This window comes from Hemitrygon akajei, chromosome 6 (genome assembly GCF_048418815.1).
Source record: "Hemitrygon akajei chromosome 6, sHemAka1.3, whole genome shotgun sequence".
Lineage (NCBI taxonomy): Eukaryota > Metazoa > Chordata > Chondrichthyes > Myliobatiformes > Dasyatidae > Hemitrygon > Hemitrygon akajei.
The window spans coordinates 118,077,421-118,093,787 of NC_133129.1; the positions used below are offsets into that span (position 1 = coordinate 118,077,421).

General features: G+C 39.8%; 1 protein-coding gene across 1 annotated transcript in view; it reads right to left on the reverse strand.

Annotated features, from left to right (window-relative positions):
* The window catches only part of LOC140729411 (astacin-like metalloendopeptidase), a 103,055-nt gene that overhangs the window by 41,177 nt on the left and 45,511 nt on the right, over positions 1 to 16,367 (reverse strand). Inside the window, exon 9 of the mRNA XM_073049119.1 lies at positions 5,489 to 5,610. Coding sequence (XP_072905220.1) covers positions 5,489 to 5,610 — 122 coding nt within the window. The remainder of the gene's footprint in view (positions 1 to 5,488; positions 5,611 to 16,367) is intronic.

The window sequence follows — 16,367 nt, forward strand, 5'->3', positions numbered from 1 at the left end:
GGCGTGCAATAAAGTTACGAAGTTACGACGGTCAATAAGGATTTCAATATGCATGTAGATTGGGGAAAATCAGGTTGGTGCTGGATCCTAAGAGAAGGAATTTAGAGAATCCCTATGAGATAACTTTCAGAGTCAGAATCAGGTTTATTATCACCGGCATGTGACGTGAAATTTGTTAACTTAGCAGCAGCAGTTTAATGAAATACATAATCTAGTAGAGAGAGAGAGAAAAAAAATAAAATAAACCATGATAAATAAACAAGTAAATCAATTACATATATTGAATGGATTATTAAAAAATGTGCAAAAACATAAATACTGTATATTAAAAAAGTGAGGTAGTGTCCAAAGCTGGGTGTATATGAATTAGGGGGAATCTCATTACAGCTGACCAAATTTTGAAAGGCTTAGATAGAATGGATGTGGAGAGAATGTTTCCAATAAAAGAAGAGTCTCAGAATAGAAGGACATCCCTTTAGAACAGAGGAGAAATTTCTTCAGCCAGTGGGTGGTGAATCTGTGGAATTAATTACCACAGGTGGCTGTAGAGGCCAAGTCATTGGGTACATTTATAAGAGGGTGCTTGGTTCTTGATTAAGAGTGTCAATGAATATGGGGAGGAGGGAGAGAGAATGGGGTTGAGAAGGAAAATAAATGAGAGATTACTGAATGACCTAATTCTGTTCATTTCTCTTATGGTCTTATGGTCATAGCCACAATCACAATGGCAGTGAACTTCCTCAGTAAATAGAAGGGCCTGCACATCACCATTAAAAACTCTACCACAGATGAACTGTGGGTTGTCACTACCCAAATGTTTACACACCAGTTTTTATTGATGTAGCTACATACACCATCACGTCAGATCTTAATAGAGATCATAGGAATCCGTTGGTCCAAAAAGAGATAAATCCCTCTAGCTAGAAGGCTGCTTCAGGGATGGTATCCTGGAGCCACATTTCCACCAGAATAAGTATGCAGCAGTCCTTCATCTGACACTGATTCAGTCTCGGATGCAGGTAATCTAGTTTATTTTCTAGCGATTGAACATTTGAAAGCAGAAATATCAGGAGAGCTGGTCTAAAGAGTTTTGCCTTTAGTCTCTCGTAAATACCAGATGTTTTCCTCTCTTCTGCTTCCTTGTGCACTGCTTTCAACAGCGTCCCAACTGGGTGTCTGTAGCAGGCAACAAGATGGTGTGCAATAAGCCTATGCTTGGGAACTCATCTGCCATTCAACAACTCACTAGTGAGGTACCATAGTTTCTAGAAAGTGCAATAGAGTAGAAGACATACAGCATGCTTGACTTCATTGGTCAGTGTTGAGCCCAAAAGTTGGAAATTCACATTGCAGCTGTATAAAGTTCTTGTTAGGCCATGTTTGGATTACTGTGTTCAGTTCTGGTCGCTGTATTACTGGAAGAATGTGGAGGATATTGCTTGGATTAGAGAGAAATGGCTGTAAGATGATGAGAGGCAAAGATAGAATAGACAGACAGTCTTTCTTCTGAGGGTAGTAATGTCAAATATTAGAGGTGAGATGGGGAAAGAGTAAGGAAGATTTACTTTTATCTTTTTATACAGAAAATTATGGACGCCTGGAATGCAAACTTCAGGGAAATGATAGAAGCAGGTAAAAAAGTCAAAGAGGAATTTAGATAAACATATGAATGGACATGGAATTGAGGAATAGAGGCCCTGAGGGGACAGATATGTAGTTTAAACTGGCATGTTCCTGTGATGTACTGTTCTGTGTTTGATGGAAGGGCAACTCAACATTCCAGATCATAGAATTTTCAAGCAAGGAGTAGTGGGAGAGGAGGGGGATGCAAATGAGGAAGTGGTACTGCAATTTTGATTAAAGTCCTTTACTAATTTCATTTGAGGTCAATTTATATTTTTCATTGCCCTTTGACCTGATACCATTACACTTCCTAAATTACTTTAATGTAGTCCTTTGATTAAACTATTGTCTTCTTGGCCTGAAGAGTTTAATCATAAAGAGCTTGTAAATATGTTTCTTTGGGACAGTAGGACAAACATTTCATTAAAGAACTACATTAAAATAATTAAGGCAGTGTAGTGGTACCAGGTCCTATAATGGTTACACCATGAAACAAAGCTACTTAGCTCATTGGCCCTATGTAAGAATAATCCAACTAGTACAACTATCCCTGATGCTCTGCAAAATCTGTCCTTCAAGATAATTATGCAGATCACTTTTGTTGTCTACAAGTGAATTTGTTTCTTCTGCTACTGAACAGTATTTCAGTTCCTAACCAAATGCAGAATAAATTTACTTTCATCATGGTTCTTTTGCCAGTCATCTTCATTTTGCATCTCCTAGTTGCATACAAAGTCACCAAGACTGGGAAAATGCTATAAAGCAACAAAGAACCACTAACCAAGCAATAAAGAAAGGAAGGATAGATTATGAAAGTAAACAAACACAAAATATAAAAACAAGTTTTGAAAGCAATGGGAGGCGAGGACCTTGATATAGACAATCTCACTAAAGAGGTAGTGATGAGCAAACTAGTGGGCCTAAAGTTCGACAAGTCCCTAGTCCTGTTGGGATGCAAGAAATGGTGGAAGTTATAGTGATGCACTTGCGATAATTCACCAAAATTCTCTGGGCACTAGGCAGATACCAGTGGATTAGAAGAACACTGTTTAAAATAGATGTAGGCAAAAGGTGGGTAACTATAGGCCTGTTAGCTTAGCATCTAGTCAGGAAAATGATTGAAGCAATCATTAAAGAAGGAAGACTGAATCAGCAAGATATTGAGGATAGCTGCCCTCTTATTCTGACAAAAACATGGCTCCAAAATACCATTCATCTAGATGGTTTAATCTCTGTTCACCTTGACAGAATTCCTGTGATCTCTGGCAAGACCTGCAATGGAGCTGTATGTGCCTATGTTAATAAGAACTGGTGTGTGAACACTTTGGTAATGATGACCCACTGCTTGTCTATGGTAGAATAATGGTGAAATGCAGGCTCTTCTATTTACCAAGGGAGCTCACTGCCATTGTGATTGTGCTCATATACATCACCCACCCCCTGCACCGTGCTAATTCTGGGCAAGCGTTGTATGAGCCCTATGGCACCATCTGTGACTTGAAAACCACACACCCTGATCATTTTTTTAATAGTTGCTGGTGTCTTCAACTATGCTAACTTAAAAACAGACTTGCCTAAATTCTATCAGCATGTTGATTTTGCTACGAGAGGTGAGAATACTTTAGACCTGATTTATACCAACATCGCTGGTGCACACAAAGTAGCTCTCCGTCCCCACAACGATTCAATGACCACTTATCTGTCATGCTACACAAATTAAAAAGTGTCATACTATCTCAAAGGAAGACCTAGCCAGAAGGAACAACCTCAGTTTCCAGGACTGTTTTGAAACATGGACTGGAACATGTTCAGGGAGGTGGCTACCTATGGCCATCACATTTACATCAATGAGTATGAGAGATCTGTGACCAACTACATAGAGAAGTACATTGAGGACATCACTGTTATGAAACACATTTATGCTAGCAGAAGTCCGGGCGTGGCTGAGAGATTGATATTCTCCCTTCAGATCATAGAGTAAGACTTCAGGTCTGCAAAAGCTGTGCTTTCCCCTGGCATCAGGAAGGAAAAATGGGATTAGTCATAGAGAACATACAGCCATTTCTGTGACACCAGAAATATGAGGTGCATGTGACAGGGCATCCAGACCATAATGGACTACAAGTCCACCTAGCACATCAATGACAGTGTTGCTTCTCTTTCTGATCCATTGAATACTTTTTACACTTGGTTTATTGAATGGAATAATGAGCCAGTGAGGAAGGAACCCCTTCCCCTGAGGAGAAGGCACACTGTCAGGATACAGCTGATGAAAATACGTCCTTAGCCAGGGTCAACCCTCATAAAACTGTGAGGCCTGTATTGTACGTGGTCAGGTGCTGAGGGACTGTGCAGCCCAGTTAATTGAGGTTCTAATGGATATCTTCAACAACTTTTTGGAACAGTCCATTGTCCTTTCAGACTTCAAAGTGACTACAATCATCCCAGTGGCCAAGACGATTATAACTACTATTGAGTGGCATTGATTGCAACAATAATGAAGTGCTTTAAGCAGCTAGTTGTTGATTGCATAAATCTAATTTTTATGCTACATTGGACCCTTCCCAGTTTGATTATCACTCAGGTCGGTCCACTGATAATGCCATAGCTTCTGTTCTCCACTCTGTCCAGGACCACCTGGAAAATGGTGCCTCAAATGCTAGGATGCCATTATTGACTTCATCTTGATAATCCCTCAGAAGCTGATGGGTGAACAGGCCTCGTCCACATTTTTACACCATCAATAGTGTCCTGACCAAGCTGCATTACTGTCTGGAATTGTAAGGCATCTGACAGCAAGTCCCTACTAAGGATTCCGAGGACTTCTGAGAGAATAATTGGGGTCTCTCTTCCACCCATTGAAGATACTTATTAGTAGTGCCATGAATGCAGAGCCCTTAGCATTGTCAGTAATCCCTCCCATCTGGCCAACATTCTCTTTGACCATTTCCCACCCCACCCCCAAACCCCGCACTATCAGGTAGGAGGTACTGTAGTATTAGGACAAGAACGGTTAGGATGGCAAACAGCTTCTGCACCCCCAGGCTGAAAGATTACTGAACTCCCTGCCACCACCCATGTGTCATCACGTATGAAGTGCCAGTAACATTATACTGTTTACTTTTTAACTTGTAACGTACACGCACCTTCTTATTTGTGATCATATTACTTTGTGTTAAGAGCTTGAGTAATATGTACTGTGTTGTGCACCTTGGAGAACATTATTTCATTTGGTGATATACATTTTTACAGATGAATGACAATAAACTGAACTTTAACTTCAAAACATCAACTGTTTATTCATTTCCATAGATGCTGTCTGACCTACTGAGTTCCTCCAGCATTTTGTGTGTGTTATTCTGGATTACTGGCTCTGAAGAATCTTGTGCTTGTAGACTAATAGTAAGTATTTTGAATAAAAAGTCTGATTGCAAGGGAGAATATTTAAAAATCAGAGCAATGTTTTTTTGGAGTCAACTTGTAAAGAATTTCAATGCAGAAAGATTAGAAGAAACTTCAAACTCCCTTCTAACAACAACTGATGCATTTTAAATCTGAGATTGATAAATGTTAATCAAAGATCTTAGATGAAGTGGCAGTTGAATTACAGAGGTATGAATCAATGAAAACAGCTGCAAGGCTCTAACTAGTCTACCACTATTTTCAATGTTCCTATTTAGAAATGAAAAAGTCACACTACTGTGTATTTTTGTATATTGTGGCATTAATTGGCATTCAGATAACATCATTACATGTGATGATTATGTGTATAATGAAGCAAATAAAGGTCTCTGATGACAGTGCCCTTGGACTTCATAAATATCTGCCACCAGCAGTTGCAATATTTTGTTACAGAATTACTTACTTTATTTTTATAATTAGGTGTTCTAATTAGCCATATGCAATGAAGATTGTTTGGATATAAACCTGGAAATCCTGGAGAGTTGAGAAGTCCATGATCCTTCATTAACAATCCTCCACATGTTTCTGTAAAATGAAATTAAGAATTATTGCCCAACTGGTTTAAAAAGTGTTCTTAGGTTAGATTTCTTGGTAGTGATGTTACTATAATACTTATTTCTGGATTAGTAATCTAGAGATCTGGATGGATGACTTGAAAATGTGAACTCAAATCCAGCGCTGGAGATAATTATACATTGCTGGAAAACAACCTTCTGGGGACTTTAATGTCATATTAAGCCAGGAAACTAACTTTGGTTAGTTTCCTAAATCCATGATCAGTAAAGAAGCTTTAAAATTGGCTCAGAGGTAGGAATCATAGAGTGGTGGATGAAGGTTGTTGTTCAGGATTTTCACCTGTGACCAGTGGTGTCAGTGTTAGGACCCTGGTTAGTCATTATTTAAAGTTCAAAGTAAATTTATTGTCAAAGGACATATATGGCAGCATATACAACCCTGAGATTAATTTACTTACAGGCATACTCAATAAATCCATATTAGAATAACAATCATAATAGTTATCCCCTTTGGTTCAAAAGCCTGATGGCTGAGAGGTTAATAACTGTTCCTGGACCTAGAGGTGTAAGTCCTGAGGCTCCTGTACCTTCTACCTGATGGTAGCAGCAAGAAGACAGCAGACCTAGGGTAGTGGGGTTCCCTGCTTTCCTGGACATTGTGTAAATGTGTTCAATAAAGGGGAGGGCTTTGTCCATGATGGACAGGGCTATATCCATTACTTTTTGTAGGATTTTCCATTCAAGGGCATTGGTGTTTCAATACTTGGCTGAGATGTAGCTAGCCAATATATTCTCCACTACGCATCATAGTTTGTCAAGTTTTTAGATGTCACCCTGAATCTTCGCAAACTCCAAAGGAACTAGAGGTGCTACTGTGCTTTCTTCATAATTGCACTTATGTGCTGGGCCCAGGACAGGTCCTCAGAAATAATAACTCGGAGAAATTTGAAGTTGCTGACCCTCTCCACCTCTGATCCTCCAATGACGACTGGCTCATGGAGCTCTGGTTATCTTCTCCTGAAGTCAATAATAAACTCCTTGGTCTTGCTGACAATCAGTAAGAGGTTGTTGCTCAGCTAGATTTTCAATCTCCCTCTTATATGCTGATTTATCCTCACCTTTGATTTGGCCTACGATAGTGGTGTTGTCAGTAAACTTGAACATAGCATTGGAGCTGTGCTTAGCCACACAATCGTAAGCGTAAAGCGAGTAGAGCAGGGGGCTAAGCACACAGCCTGGTGGTGCACCTGTGCTGATGGAGATACTGGAAGCAATGTTGTTGCCAGTCTAAAGTGACTGAGCTCTGTAAATGAGAAATTGAAGATCAAATTCCACAAGGGGATATGGTAGGATATTGATTAGTTTTGAGGGGAGATGTTATTGAATGCTGAGGTGTAGTCAATAAAGAACAACCTGATGTATGCAGCTTTGCTGTCATTGTTCCAGGGTTGTGTGAAGAGCCCACAAGATGGTATCTGCTGTGTTCCAATTGTTTCAGAAGACAAATTGGAGCAGATCCAACTCACTTCTCAAACAGGAGTTGATATGTTTCATCATCATCCTCTCAAAACACTTCCTTACTGTAAATGTTAAGAGCTACTGGATGATAGTCATTGAGCAGGTTACGTCACTTAGACACTGGTCTATTTAAAGCCTACTCGAAGCAGGTGGGTACCGAAGTGAGAGGTTAAATATCTCAGTGAATACTCCAGCCAGTTGATCAAAATAGGTCTTTAGTATTTGGCCAGGTATCCCATCTGGGCCAGATGCTATTTGTGGATATACCTATCTGACGGCCGTTCGCACATCAACCTCAGAGATCAAAATCACAAGAGCATCGGGAACTGTCGGAGTTTGTGATGGTTCCTCCTTGTTTTGATGGTCAAAGTGAACATGGAAGGGATTGAGCTCATCTGGAAGTGAAGCCCTGTTGTTGCCCATGTCACTTGATTTAACTTTATAAGAGTTGATAGTATTCAAGCCCTGACACAACTGTTGAGCATGTTGTATTGATTCATATCATACAAATGATTTGGGTATAAATGGACAAAGCCTGATAAATAAGTTTGCAGATTACACTAAGTTAGTTATTATTGATAGCAAATATGGTTATTATAGACTATGGGAAGGGATCTTGACCAGTTAAGAAAGTAGTCTTAGTGGCAAATGAATATCAATATAGAAAGTCGAATTAATATAGGACATACTCCATAGTATTTGAGTATATGCTCCATAGTCCTTTGGACTTCTTTCCCTCTACAAATGTTGTCTGATTTGTTGAGTTCTTCCAGCATTTTGTGTATGTAGCTTAAGATTTCCAGCATCTGCAGAATCTTATATTCAGGACTATTGGGTGCAATGAAACAGAGAATTTGGAATACAAAGTCATAGTTCATTGAAATCAGTGCCACAGGTCAACCGCATGGTAAAAAAGATGTTTAGCACCCTGGCCTTCATCATTTAGGACATTGAGTATAGGAGTTGAGACATAATGTTGCAGTTCTCTAAGTCATTGGTAAAGTCAGTCCTCCAATTCTGCAGAGTTTAGGTCACCAGGAAATAGGAAAGATGTGGTTAAACTCAATAGTGCAGAAAAGATTTACGAAGATGGACTTCATAACTAGAGGGCCTAAGTAAGAGGGAAAGATCGATTAGACTGTCTTTATTCCTTGGATTGTAGAATGGGGTGAGTGGTGACCTTATAGATATATTTAAAATTGAGAGGCAGGTTTCAAGATAGAAGTTCATTTATCACATGTATATTGAAAAATGCAGTGAAATGTGTTGTTTGCGTTAACAACTAACACACCCAAGGGAGTGCTGGGGTCAGCTTAGGCACAGATAAATGGATAATAAACCCTTTCCCAAGGGATGTCCAAAACCAGTGTGTATAGACTTAGGGTGTGAGCCTAAAGATTTAAAAAAAGACCTGTGGAATCACTTTTCCAATAAGAGGGTGGTGTGTATCTGGTAGTGATTGAGCCAAGCATAAGGATATAATTTAAGGGACACCTTTATGTATATCTCGAGGGGCAGGTCATAAAGGGACATGGGCTTAATATAGGAAAATGGGACTGGCTGAGTGGGCACTGCAGTTAGCATGGTCTCAAGGGCCTGTATCCATGCTAAATTGCTCTATGATTCTGATTAGTGAGAGGAAGTTTAAAAAAGCTTTTAGTCTCTTAGTCCACAAATTACAATATGTTCTCTAAATTCTGTCTGTTCTCTCCATACAAATAGTGTTCGAGCTGCTTAGCACTTTTAGCATTTTATTTCCAAGTTACAGCATCTATAGGATTTTGATTTAAATACTTTTATTATGGAAAGGCTGTAGCGCAAAGCCACTACACAAAATTGCCAGAGTGGGGTCATGATACAATGGCAAGAAAATCTAAAGTGATTGGACACAAAATAGCTAAAGATTTAAGTATAGCTCCTCCTGACTTTCTGTTAAGGGAATTCCACCAGCAGCATATTAGCTAGATATTTTCTGGTTACCTGATAGCTGACCAGTGGTTACAGATTTCACCATTCTTCGTTTTGTCAGACTAAGCCATACACCTGAATCTACTGCCCAAGTTCTATAAATAGGTGTGGAGATGGATCTTGGAACCTTTCTGCATTCCTCAAAAGACCCGAGAATATTTTGACTGTCCAAACACAATGTGAACCTTACTAAAACCATTTTGATTATACTTTTCTAAGTGCCCTACAGTTATATTATTAATGATAAATTCTAGTTTTATACTGAGAACAGGTGTCAGGATTATTGATCTATTATTCACCCTAGAGTGACCTGGGCATATGTGTACATAAATTATTGAATGTGGAAAGGAAAGCGTAAAAAAATTCTGGGCTTTATTCATTTGGGAAGTATAAAAGTAGGGAGGTTGTGCTGAATAATTATGGTATGTTATATGACAGAGGATGAGAGGTGACCTGATAGAGATGCATAAGATGATGAGAGGCATTGATCCTGTGGATAGTCAGAGGCTTTTTCCCAGGGCTGAAATGGCTAGCACGAGAGGGCACAGTTTTAAGGTGCTTGGAAGTAGGTACAGAGGAGATGTCAGAGGTAAATTTTTTACATAGAGAGTGATGAATGTGTGGAATGGGCTGCCGGCGGCAATGCTGGAGGCGGATATGATAGGGTCTTTTAAGAGACCTTTTGGATAGGTACAAGGAGCTTAGAAAAATAGAGGGCTATATGTAACCTTAGGTAATTTCAAAGGTAAGGACATGTTCAACACAGCTTTGTGGGCTGAAGGGCCAGTATTGTGTTTTAGGTTTTCTATGTTATCTTCAAGAGGTAGTGCTTCAGGAAAATGGCATCCATTGATAAAGATGCTCACCGTCTGGGTCATGTGCTATTTTTGTTACCACCATTGGGGAAGAATACAGGTGCAAGAAGCTCCACACACATGGGAACAACTTCTTCCCCTTCACCATCAGATTTCTGAATAGCTCATGAACCCATAAACACTTTTTCACTTTTATTTTTTTAGCACTCCATTTTCAATTTATAGTTTTTTAAAAATATCTTGAACTGTTCTGCTACCATAAAACAACAAATTTACGACATATCCATGATAATAAAGCTGATTCTTAAACAAGCACTGTGTTGATTTTTGGTTATCATATTATAAGAATGTAAATCTATTAGAAAAGGTCCAGAAAAGATTTATAAGAATCCACATTGGATCTGGTACTAGCAATGAATGTTGGTAGGAGTCAGATCTCTTCATGAGTGAGCATTTTGGAGACAGTGACCACAACTCCCTGAGCTTTACAATAGCCTTGGAGAGGGATAAAAGCAGATGGCATGGGAAAGTATATAACTGGGAAGGGGATTATGTTGTTATTAAGCAGGAACTTGGAAGTATAAATTGGGAACAGATGTACTCAGACAAATGCACCATGGAAATGTGACTTTGTTTAGGGAGTGCTTGCATGAGGTTCTGTATAGATTTGTCTCATTGAGGCAGGAAAGGGGTGGTAAGGCAAGAGAAAGAAAGAAGAAAGATCATTCGGGTCCAGGGGGCAAGGATCAGATAAGGTTCTAAAGATAAAAGGCAACCAAGGAGCTTAAGAATGGACCCAGGAGAACTATATGGGGGATTGAGAAGGCCCCAAGGGGCCTTCATGTATATGTAGAATAGAAGTATAGGAGTATGACTAGAGTGAGGATAGAATGAATCAGGGATAAAAGAGGAAAGGATTTGGGAGGAGGTAGAGGAGGTCCTTCATGAATATTTTGCTTCAGTGAGTGTGGCCTCAACATTCTGGAGGACAGCATTAAAAGGCTGATATTTTTGAACATCAAAGTAAGTTGTAGAGACTTGTATAATTAGTCAGCTCTATCATTGGTACCAGCCTCTGTAGTATTCAAGACATCTTCAAGGAGCAGTGCTTTAGGAAGGTGGCATCCATCGTTAAGGATCCCCATTACCCAGGACATGCCCTCTTCACACCGAAACTGTCAGGAAGAAGGTGCAGAAGCCTGAAGGCACACACTCAGTGATTCAAGACCCAGCTTCTTCCTCTCCACCAACCAATTTCTAAGTAGACATTGAACCCATGAATACTACCTCACTACTTTTTTTAATTTCTGCTATCTTGCACTATTTACTCTAACTATTTAATGGACATATATATACTAATGTAACTTAGTATTTTTCCTCTATATTTATTGTGTATTTCATTGTACTGCTGCCGTAATGTTAACAAATTTCACAATATATGCTGGTGATATTAAATCTGAATCTGATTTAGATGTTAAGATGATGTGCTGGAACTTTGGAAAAACAGAAAAATTGCTGAATCCCAGGAGCCAGAATGAATATATCCCAGGTTATTGAGAGAAGAGATTACTGCACATTTGGTGATGATCTTTGCATCCTCACTGGCCCCAGGAATAGTACCAGATGATTGGAGGGTGGCAAATGTTATTCCTTTATTCAAAAAAAGGGAGTAGGGATAACCCTGGGACTTATAGGCCAATGAGTCTTATTTCAGTGGCAGACAAATGATTGGAGAAGATTCTGAGAGAGAGGGTTTACAAGCATTTAGGGAAACATAGTATTTTGCCTGAGGTTGGTTAACAGTGGTGTTCTGTGGGGATCTGTTTTGGGATCGCACCTCTTTGTGATTTTTATAAATAACTTGGATGAGGATGTGGAAATCTACAAATGACATGAAGATTAGTGCTATTGTGGATAGTGCAGAAGGTTGTTGAGTGTTACAACCAGACATTTATAGGAAGCAGAGCTGTGCTGGGCCCTGGACCAGGGAGTGGCAGATGGAGTTCAACCCAAAAAAAGTGTGAATTGATATACTTTGAAAGTTGCATTTTAAGGCAGAATACAGTGTTATCGGCAGGTTTCTTAGCAGTATGGAAGAACAGAGGGATCTTTGGATCCACATCCATAGATCTCTCAAAGATGTCACAGAAGTTAATAAGGTCGTTAAGAATGCATATGGCGTGCTCACCTTTATTCATCAGGGGATTGAGTTCAAGAGTCACGAGGTAATGTTGTAGTTCTATAAAAATCTGGTTAGACTACACTTGGAATATTGTGCTCACTCCTGATCACCTCAATATAGGAAGGATGTGGAAGCTTTAGAGTGGGTGCAGATTTACCAGAATGAGCATGCCTTTTGAGGATAGGTTGAGTGAGCTAGGGCTTTTCACTTTGGAATGAAGGAGGAAGAGATGTACTTGATAGAGGAGTACAAGATGACAAGAGGCATAAATGGAGTAGACAGAGAGATTTTTTTCCCATGGTGAAAATAGCTAACGCAAGGGGGCACAATTTTAAGGTGATTGGAGGAAAATATTGGGGAGATGTCAGAGGTATGTTTTTCACAAAGAGAATACATTCAGCTTTATCATCACCTTGTGCCATGTCATATAATGCGCTTAATTATATGACTGTTCCTGGCAAATTTTTGTGCCGAAATGGTATGCCATTGTCTTTTTCTGGACAACGCCTTTACAACTGGGTGAACCCAGCCATTATTAATACTCTTCAGAGATTTTCTGCCTGGTCACATAACATGGAATTGTGATATGCACCAGCTGGTCATATAACCATCTACCACCTTCTCCCATCGCTTCACACGACCCTGATCAGGGCCTAAGTAGGTGTTACACCTTGCCCAAGGGTGACCTGTAGGCTAGTCAAAGGAAGGATGCCTTACACGTTCTTTGGCAGAGACGTATCTCCACCTCACTACCCATTAGGGACATTTAAAAGACTCTTAGATAGGCACATGGATGATAGAAAAATGGAGGCACTATGGAAGGGAAAGGTTAGATTGATTTTAGAGTAGGTTAAAAGGTTGGCATAACATTGTGCACTGAAGGTCTTGTACTGTGCTCTAACATTCTAAGTTCTAACTGTTCCTGTAATGGCGATTTAAATATGGATCAGACCAATTTCTTTGGTAAAGACAAGACTATGGGAGGATTTAAACAATGTATATAAAATAGTGAAGGGTCTGAACTGAGTGAATAGAGAGAGGCTGTTCCCTCTGGTGGAAGACTCAAGAACTAGAAGTCATAAATACAAAACTAAGGAGAAGAATTAAAAATATGAAGAAAGGCCTTTCATGAAATCTTGAATGCATTGTCTACAGCCTTGAAGGGTACTGCATAAATATATGGTGAACAAAGACCTGTGGATTGAATTGTGTTGTTCTGGTGATGAACTGGCCAAAATGGCCATTTTCTGTCATGTAAGTATTCTATAATATGACTGTATGAAAATTACTAATACTGTATCACAAAACAAGATGCAAACAATACTGCCTCCGAAATTGTTCATTGTACAATTACCATTTTTATCATTCCAGTCTGTATTATGATTAAAAACCACTATAATTATTGCATAACTTTCGATACAAGTTTTTTTTATTTCTCTTGAGTAAGTACTTCTTAAGTGCTTCTGATTTTGGTATCTGGTAAAGTACTTTAAGCAATGTTTTTTGTTCCCTGAACAACACATGTCTTATCAACATGCCTAGCCACTTTCAAGGAGCTATAAGCTTTGAATCCAAGATCTCTTGCTCAGCAACACTACTAAGGATCTTGCCCTTAACAGTGTACTGTCTCCTTGCATTTGCCCTACCAAGGTGCAACACTTCACATTTATCTGGGTTAAAGATCATCTGCCTTTTCTCTGCCCACATATGCAACAGACCAAGATTGCACTGTATTCTTTGCCAGTCTTATACACTATCCACAACTCCACCAATCTTGGTATCATCTGCAAACTAACTAACCCACCCATCTATACTTTGATCCAGGTCATTTATATACATAACAAACAGCCGAGGTCCTAGCACAGACCCTGTGGAATACTACTAATTACAGACCTCCAGGTCAAATAAGTCCCTTCAAACAGTACCCTCTGTCTTCTATGCACAAGCCAGTTCTGAATCCAGACAGCCAATTTTCTGTGGACCCTGTGCATCTTAACCTTCTGGATGAGCCTCTCATGAGGAACTTTGTCAGATGCCTTACTAAAATCCATATGAACAACATCCATGTGGACAATATCCACTGCCCTACCCTCATCAATCTCTCGTCACCTTGTCAAAAATCTCTATCAAGTTGGTAAGATGTGACCCTCCCTGCACAAAGCTATGCTGGCTCTCTGTAAATAGGCCATGGGCTTCCTGGACTGCCAACACAGATGCCTTGTGCAGGAAGGCACAGAGTCGACTGTACTTCCTTAGAAGGTTGGCATCATTCAATGTCTGTAGTGAGATGCTGAAGATGTTCTATAGGTCAGTTGTGGAGAGCGCCCTCTTCTTTGTGGTGGCGTGTTGGGGAGGAAGCATTAAGAAGAGGGACGCCTCACGTCTTAATAAGCTGGTAAGGAAGGCGGGCTCTGTCGTGGGCAAAGTACTGGAGAGTTTAACATCGGTAGCTGAGCGAAGGGCGCTGAGTAGGCTACGGTCAATTATGGAAAACTCTGAACATCCTCTACATAGCACCATCCAGAGACAGAGAAGCAGTTTCAGCGACAGGTTACTATCGATGCAATGCTCCTCAGACAGGATGAAGAGGTCAATACTCCCCAATGCCATTAGGCTTTACAATTCAACCGCCAGGACTTAAGAACTTTTTAAAAGCAATTATTAATGCTTTTTGAGATAGTGATTTAGATGCATATCATATTTTTTACTGAGTTAAGTATTGTATGTAATTATTTTTGCTACAACAAGTGTATGGGACATTGGAAAAAAAGTTGAATTTCCCCATGGGGATGAATAAAGTATCTATCTATCTATCTAAAGCTTTTATATCCTGTCCCTAATAATTTTTACAGCAATTTCCATACAACTGACGTGAGATACACTGGTCTATATTTTCCAGAATTTCCCCTTGCTCCCTTCTTAAGTAGAGGTACAATATTAGCCACTCGCCAGTCCTCAGGGACTTTGCCTGTAGCTAGAGAGGGCATAAAGATACTGGTCAAGGCCCCCCAAATCTCAACTCTTGCTTCCTTCAATAAACTGGCACAAATCCCATCAGGCTCTGGGGACTCATCCACCTTAAAACTCATTAGGAGGCCCAACATTTCGTCTTCCTTGACCTCTGAACACCCTGATGTATTTATACACTCAGTAATGATTTCTAGGTCCTCCAAATACTTTTTTTGGTAAATACTGAAACAGTATTCATAAGTACCTGGCTCACATTCTCTGCATACAAGCAAATATTACCCTCTTTATCCTTGTGTGGTCCTACTCTTTCAATAGTTATCTTCTTGCTCTTAATGTAAATATAGAATGCCTGGGATTCACCTTACTCCTACTTGCCAAGGACCTTTCATGGCCCCTCCTGAATTTCCTAATTCCCTTCTTTAGTTGTTTTCTGGCTTCTTTATACTCCTCTTGTGCTTTGTTTGATCCTAACTTCCAAAGCTTACATACCTTTCCATTTTCTTCTTGGCTAAATTCATCACCTCTCTGGACATCTAAGGTTCTCTTTCCTGTACTCCGTGCAATTGATCATTAAACACTCTTCATGTGTCTGACATGGACTTGCCAGAGAAAAGGTCTTCCCAATTAACACTTCTTAGTTCCAGCCTAATACCCTCATAATTTACATTACTCCAATTTAACTCTCCTGCTATGACCATGCCTATCCTTATCTATAACTATCCTGAAAGTTAAGGAGTTGTGGTCATTGTTCCTTAACTGCTTATCCACTGAAAGGTCAATCACCTGGCCAGGCTCATTAACCAACACCACATCCACTACAGCCCCTCCTTTTGTTGGACCATCCACATATTGATTTAAGAAACGTTCCTGGATACACTTAACAAATTCTGCCCCATCTAAACTCCTAAGAAGGTCCCAGTTTAATTTAGGGAAGTTGAAGTCCCCATGATAACAATCCTATTATTTTCACACATTTCCCTAATCTGATTACAGATCTGTTCCTCAGGGTTATTGGGGGCAGGGGAGAGAGTGGGGTCTGTAGTACAATTCCTTCAGTATGATTGCACCCTTCCTATTCCTGAGTTCGACCCAATGGACTCGGTGTCTGACCCCTCCATTACGTCTCCCGAGTGCAGCAGTGAAACTGTCCCTGATTACAACTCCCCCCTCCCTTTTACCTCCTCTTTTAACTTATCTAAAATTTGAAAATCTAGTATATTAATCACCTATTCCTGTCCCTCTCTCAACCAATGACCACAACATTATAGTTCCATGCACTGATCCATGCTCAAAGTTCATCACCCTTACCCATAA